At 46.6% G+C, this 7,205-nt stretch overlaps 1 protein-coding gene across 1 annotated transcript in view; it reads left to right on the top strand.

Moving 5' to 3' along the window:
• Window positions 1-5,410, top strand: part of CTPS1 (CTP synthase 1) — an 18,757-nt gene extending 13,347 nt beyond the window's left edge. The window contains exons 14-18 of the mRNA XM_009323216.1: window positions 291-346; window positions 427-523; window positions 817-961; window positions 3,269-3,359; window positions 4,905-5,410. Coding sequence (XP_009321491.1) covers window positions 291-346; window positions 427-523; window positions 817-961; window positions 3,269-3,353 — 383 coding nt within the window. The 3' untranslated portion in view covers window positions 3,354-3,359; window positions 4,905-5,410. The remainder of the gene's footprint in view (window positions 1-290; window positions 347-426; window positions 524-816; window positions 962-3,268; window positions 3,360-4,904) is intronic.
• The last annotated feature ends 1,795 nt before the right edge of the window (window positions 5,411-7,205 follow it).

The raw sequence follows: 7,205 nt of genomic DNA, 5'->3' as shown, positions 1-7,205 counted from the left end.
ACCAAGAATTCGATCATGAGTAAGGCATTTCTTACCTCTTTTGGAAGTGTTTCGTGGGAATAATGTGCATGTATGGTGGGTATGGGGAAGTGAGACCTGGGAATGTTAAAGCATCCTTGAATGGTTGGTGTTTGCAGACTTTGTTCTAGTAGTGAAATGGAGGTCAATGAATTTGGCCCCCTCTAGAAGTGGCAGATTCTGATGGATGCTATTCATACGAACTTGCTAAAACTTGGCATTGTGCGAACTGTTTGGCATTTGCTCTAAGAAATGTCTTCCTTTTGGTTTAGGGAAGCTGTACGGAGATCATGATTTCTTGGAAGAGAGACATAGACACAGATTTGAGGTAAAAACACTGTTGTAGGTGTTGAGCTTTTCTGTGTAATCCAAACACGATCTTGGGTTTTCTTGCTTCTGGTCTTCTAGGTCAATCCAGAACTGAAAAAGTGTTTTGAAGAGCAAGGTTTGAAGTTTGTAGGCCAGGATGAGGAGGGAGAGCGAATGGAAGTGGTTGAGTTGGAAGGTGAGTACTTAAGCAATTAGTTTGTGGGTGAGGTATTTACAAGGGAAAGTGTTCGGAGGGTAACTGAGGAGGTTTTTGTGTGGGACCAGTCCAGGCTCTCTCAGAATTATTCCATCCATAAAATTACACTAAAAAAAGAATCCCATGTGCCTGTCCATTTAGGGACAAAAGGCAGGATAGAAATGACACTTCTTCCGCATCATCAGCGCTTCAACGTGATCAGTGCTTTCAACTGCAGTTCAGCCACAGGCTTAAGCACCTTGACATTAATGTTTTCTGTTTCTTTCTCTTAGAGCATCCTTTCTTCGTTGGTGTTCAGTATCACCCTGAATTCCTCTCTAGACCAATTAAGCCATCTCCCCCATACTTTGGCCTCCTCTTGGCATCTGCAGGAAGACTCACGCATTACCTACAAAAGGGCTGCAGGCTCTCACCCAGGTAGGTTGAAGGAAGACACCAGTCAGACCTTTCACAGGGCAGTGCTTCTTCCTACAGGATAAACCAGAGAATCCTCTTGGCACAAAGTTACTGTGGAGTAACTAGGGGGTATTTGTGGCACCTCTTCTTTCCAATCTTTCTTTGAAACCTCTTGTCTTGCATTTTAAGATTGACTGTAGTGCCATAGAGCTGTCCCACAGGGAGAGTAACTGCAGTCTTGTGTTGTCAGTCAGAGGTGTTTGGGGAACCACAGCTGGGCCTGCTCTTTTAGGTGACTGGAGACCTCATGGGTTTTCCCCACATCTCTTGTACAAGTCCTAGGTACAAGTTGGTCCGTACGTAACTTGTTGCTGGTTTAAAGAATGGGCCCTGGTGGTTGCAGCTTCAATTTTTTTTTCCCTGCTAACTTAAGCTTTCCTTTGTCTCAGTTTGCAAAGCAACTAATGTTTTGGGTAGACTTGATGGTACATTTACTTCCTTCTGCTGCTCTCTAACACCCTGCAGTTCTGCTCAGCAGTTGTGGCAATATGCAACAGATAAACATCACTTTCATAGTGACCCATTTTCTTCCTTATAGGGGAGAACACAGAGGATTTGCTTGTGTAGCTGGAGTGCTAACATGCACTAAACAAAAAAACCCAAACTAAATGCAAAAGAGAATAGCACTGACTGTATTAAACTAAAGCAATGCAAAAAGGAAAGTATTGGCCTTTCTGGGTTGAGCTGCAATGCAGCTGCACCACAGGAATTCCTGTGTCGATGTCTGGAGAACAGCTGTCAGTTGTGCTCTGACCGATCTGCTCTGAAGAGAGTTTCTGTGTGAAGATGCCTCATTTCAATGCTCCAAGTGTTGAGGGATATTTTAATTTCCTGCTTCTGCACATTTGAGTTTGAAATGGCTTTTCACAGCAGAGGAGCTGAAGTTTTCTCTCTACTGCAGCATCCTAAGTTAGTATTATCTGCTGTTGGAGTCTTTTGTGATAGTGGTCACAAATTATTTCGTGTTTACCATATAATCTAAAAATATTGGTGGCAGTTGTAGCCCAGCCTGTGCTCCCCTTTATTCCTGTGCCCTTGTAAGTCTTATCACGTTTTCAGGTAAGTCTCATCATCGCACTCTCGTGAGGTTTGCAGGTGACACCAAACTGGGGGGAACAGACTGTACACTTGAGGATGGGACCACTGTTCGTAGGGACAGGGGCTGGAGCAGTGGGCCAGCAGGAACATGGTGAGGTTTAACAAGGACAAACGCAGAGTCCTGCATCTAGGAACCCCTTGCAATGACACAGGCTGGGGACTGAGCAGCTGGGGAGCAGCTCTGCTGACGAGGTCTGGGGGAACAGCAAACTGAACGTGAACCAGCAGTGTGCGCTGGCAGCAAAGGAAAGATGAACAGCATCCTGGGCTGTATGAGTAAGAGCACAGCCAGCAGATGGAGAGAAGTGATTACGTCTCTTTACTTGGCATTTGTTAGAATATTCTGTGTGGTTTGGGGTCGCCCAGTACAAGTGAAACATCGATAAACTGGGGAGAGTTTAGTGGAGGGCCACTGATAAGGTCAGGAGGTCGGAGTACTTGCCCAGTGAGGAGGGGCTGAAGGAGCTGGGCTTGCTCAGCCTGGAGAAGGGAAGACTTTATGGGGGACCTAAGAGCAGCTTGCCAGCACCTACAAAAATGTTATCAAGAAGATGAGAACAGGCTCTTTACAGCAGTGCATGGTGGGAGGATGAGACACAATGGACATAAATTGAAATAAGAGAGGTTCTGACTGGATATAAGGAAAATCTTTTTCACCGTTAGATCAGTCACGCATTGGTGCACGTTGCCCAGAAAGGCTGCGCAGTCGCCGTCCTTGGAGAATTTCGGAATGTGAGTGGATAAAGCCCTGAGCAGCCGTGTCTGATCTGATAGCTGTCCCTGCAGTCCCTTCCGATACCTGAATTATTTTGTGGTTCTGAAAAAGCTGTTTAATGGATTAAAGGCAATCAGCTGTCACTGGGAAGCTGAAATAGAATGGCTTACGGGTGGTTAACCGGTCTCCTATTTCCTATTTATCGAATTTCCTGTAGAATAACTTTGCCTTATAAAATGCCTGTTATTATGTATAATCATTTTAATTCACAAACCTTGACATTGGTGATGACTCAGCCCTATTTCCAAAGGGACAGCTATACTAGGAATTTTGTGTGCTTTGCTTTTCAACCTCAGCTAGCAGTACTTACTACCAAACCATACTAATTCCTGATGCAAAACTAGGTCTATAAAGCACTTGTGCTCCATAAAACAAAATCTTTCTGAATTCTGCAGGGACACCTACAGCGATAGAAGTGGCAGCAGCTCGCCTGACTTGGAGATAACAGAGCTGAAGTTTCCATCAGTAAATCACGACTGATTCCTGGTAACTTTTAATGACCTCAACCTCTTTCCTCATGGAAAAAATTCCTTGCCCAGTCTTTCCTCCTGGCATCTGAATGTTTCACATCAGTTGGTAGAGAACTGGCACACCGTGAAAAGTGCGGGTGCTCACACGTGTTCCAGCTGTGCTGCGGGATGCATAATGCCTCATGTCTGTGTAACAGATGTGGGTGGGTATTTCCTTAGCAAATTGACACACAATAAAGTATGAAAATACGTGTGGGAGTTTGAGATTAAATTGAAATAAAGAAACAAAGCACAAATACGACACACATTCCTGAAAATGGAGGCAAAGCTGAGCAAGGGGTTACTGGATTTAGAAAGTTTGGTATTTTAGGAGCAATCTCTCACCTTTGCCAGAGGACATTTTTGAAATAGCCATTCTCCCCCATCTCTTGAGACAGCAAGTTTCTCTGTCAAACCAGTGGGCTTGAGCTCTGAATTGTAATAGCTGCTGCAGATGTTAACGTGGATGCGAAAATTGCATGTATATAATCCAGTCTTGGAGAGGGCTCACTAAAACCTAGCATTCAAACTTCACCAGCAAAAAAGGTAGACTTAGTATCGAAATGAGTCCTTCCTTTGTGCGGTAGGTGATCGTGGACGTAACGCTCTTTCCCACTGCTCTGGCCGGTGTGTGTTTAGAGAAGTTAAGCAGCATTTGTGCACTTGCATGTCGAGTGAGAGCGGGGGTTTATTGCTGAATGCCAGGGGACCCAAGGATGTCCAACTCTTCCTTCCCCTTTCCTTCGTATAACAGATGCTTCCAAAATTAACTGCAGAGTGAAAACGAGGCTTAGCCCGAGCCTAGCACAGAAGTACTTCCCCATCCCTGGTCATGGGACCAGGTGATGACTGGGCCTGTGCAGGGCTGAAGATGGCTGGGATCGCTAGGTGTTGGGTTGTTCCAGACGTGGTACGGTAGCAAACTAAAAGCTGAAGAATCCTATCTGTAAATTTTTATCCTCCTGAAGATATTCCGAACCTTTGGCTCGCTGGCAGTACCAGTGTGTTCACTAAGTGACAAGTCTGGGTGCTGTGTTGATACCCGACGGCTTGGAGGCCATCCCCAAATGAAGAAGTTGTAGGGAAGGTGACGCTGGCATGCGTGGTGTGTCCCCTGTCCGGCTGACTGGCCTGCTGGTACTCGTCTCGGCTCAACTCTCTCTTAATAGCTGCAACATAATGAAGATTTTCCTTTGGTACCGGCCACGGGCAGCGCTGGGAAGGGCAGGAAGTTAATTCTTAGCTTAACAGTGCTCACTCCCTACATTTTATTTAAACATCGACGTCTAGAATGAGCTTGCTTTCTTAGGGGTGTAATACGCTGGTCTTAATGTTGCCATAGTGCCCCTGTAAAACTCACAGACATCTTTTATCCTGGGAAGAGGAGTGTTGTCAGGTCCCGTGTGTTATGTTTGTCTGGGGTGACGTATGTAAGACTCGGACTTCAGTGTGCTGTGCAGTTCCCGCCTGTTCCTCTTCACTGTCAATAATTCCTGCTCCTTTTCTTTCTCTCTTTCTCCAGATGCGTCTTTGCTGAAGAGAAGAGTCTTCATTAGATTTTCCAGGCATTCTTACAGCAATAGCTTGAACACTGTCAGCTTTGGGCTTTCTTAAGTTATGGTTTTATAATTTTCGTTACGAAATCCTGCCCCTTTACTTCCTCAACTCTTCTGTCCTGCGTTTATTTTCTGTGTAGATTCTGTTTATTTCTGGAGGAGAGCTCATCACAGCACACGCACCTCTAGACTTCTTTCAGTTAGCACCATCTTGGAGATGAAAAGCAAATTCGGGTATGGGATTTGATGAGTTGGGGAGAATCCAGGTGCACGCTTCCTTCCTAATGCATGGTAACGTCTATATCTTGGACACTGACAGTCGAGTTGCTTTCTCCAGCCTTTCTGCTCCCTCAGCAGTCTTTATTACTTACTGGTGAAATTATGTGGATGAACTAGATTTTGGGGGCTCACTCAGTTCTTGAGCTGTGCTGTGCTGCAGAGGATGGGTCTGTTCAGCTTTACGCAGTCTTTTTTTTTTTTTTTTTGTTTTTTTTGTTGGGGGGGGGGGGAGGGGGAATGTTTTGTTCTGTTTGTTTTTTTTTCAATAGTATTTAAAAACGTTTGGCACTGGTGGTCTTGGTGCATTCATTGCCGGCAATGAACTTTTAACCAGGAAAATCCTCCTGGAATAGAAGAGTCAATCTGGAACGTGATCAGCTGTAACTGTGATATGCCACTCTGCAGGGATGCGATTAACTTGGATCATGTGGGGGAAAAAAAGAAAAAAAAAGAAAAAAAAAAAGCAAAACTGTCGGGAAAGCCCATTGTTGCCTGAAACGAGGCGTAACTGTTAGCCCTTTCTATGCCAGCGTTTGCTGGTGCTGCTTCTTGGGCTGGGAAATTTCAACTCCTTGCATCAAGGGGGAGGTACAGAAGAGAAAGTGAACTACTTTCAGATGCTGCCTTTAGAAGCTCCCGTTGTGATTTGCCTTGGACTGAACAGTTCATGGTGCTTTTTTTCGTTGATCGGAAGTGGAGCCTTCCGTTGCCTTCATTCATTCGGCGGAGCCGCGCGTCCCGCCCTCGATGCAATACAGAAGTGCTGCTTCCTGAGGCAGGGGCTTCGCGATTTGCCTACAGTGTTACTCGGTTTAGTCCGTAGATGTGCGCTGCCCTACGATGACGAGCTCAGCTTTGCAGTTCTGGGGTGGGAAATGCACTTGCTTCCCCCCCCTTCCCCCCCTCCCCCCCGCTGCAGTGTAAGCGACACAGTTTTTGGTCTTTGGTAATTTTGAAGAAAGGAAGAAAGTGTCTCAGTTGTCTGAAGTGTCGTATGCTCAGAACTCTTCAGTTCATTAAAGGTTGGAGAAAGCTGTACGTCTCGAGCCTGGCTGAGTACTGACTCCCGTGTTGTCTGATGCCAAACTTGATTAAGCGCTGTCCTGTCTCATCTCAAGTGATCTTTTCCACAGCCCCTCTCGCTTTATTCCTCAGTTATTTTAAATATATGCTGTAAAGCTGCTTTTAGCCCAGAAAGCTTTGAGCATTCTTCGTCTGTGCCAATTACAACAGTCCTGCAAAAACGGTCAGCCGAGTCGAGATGCTCTCTGTACTGAGCAGACACTGGCCGTGAAATGGCTGGTCCTCTGGCAGTGTGAGATCACTCCTTATCTGCAGCACAACTTTGTTTTCTTTCTCCTGAAATGTTTTCGTTTTGGCCAAAACTGTGCAACTGGCTCGGTCACTAAATGCTTGTTTGTAATAAAATGCGTACCTAGCCAAGAGCTTGCTCTATTACTTCCATAGCTCAGAGGGAGGAAAAGGACTGAATTACTGTCTAATTTTAAGTTAATCCGGTGTAAGCTAGAAAGAGTTTGTTAGCCGTATTTGCAGCGATTTTGCGACATGTATTTCCAAAGTCTGGCTGAAATTACGGGGCTTCCCCCCAGCAGTGGAGAAACCAGCCTCTGCAGGGCAGAAAAATGACAGTTTTTAATTGAGTTGTGCTGCAAGCTGCCTGTGGGATGGTTTGCTCCCTCCTCTTCCACAGGGGGGAGAGCCGCTTGCCTGGTGCCCACCGTGGGGGGTAGGAACGCGCTGATGGCCAGAGCCCTGTCTTCGGGCTGCGTGGTCGCGTGGGGCTGTCGGCCCCCGCCGCTTGCTGCGCTCCCCTCGGGAGCAGCGTGGGCCTCGCCTCAGCTGTGGGTTAAATAACAGCTTCCCCCCCTGCCCAAAGCTGCCCTGGGGACAAGTGGCCCGGGGCCACCCTCGCCTGGGTGCGAGGCCCACAGCGCCCTGCGGCTGCCGACGGCTGCCCTTGGGCAGCA

Source organism: Pygoscelis adeliae, unplaced genomic scaffold (assembly GCF_000699105.1).
Source record: "Pygoscelis adeliae isolate BGI_AS28 unplaced genomic scaffold, ASM69910v1 Scaffold495, whole genome shotgun sequence".
Taxonomy (NCBI): domain Eukaryota; kingdom Metazoa; phylum Chordata; class Aves; order Sphenisciformes; family Spheniscidae; genus Pygoscelis; species Pygoscelis adeliae.
The sequence above is the reverse complement of the archived record's forward strand: the minus strand, read 5'-3'. Positions and strand labels throughout refer to the sequence as shown.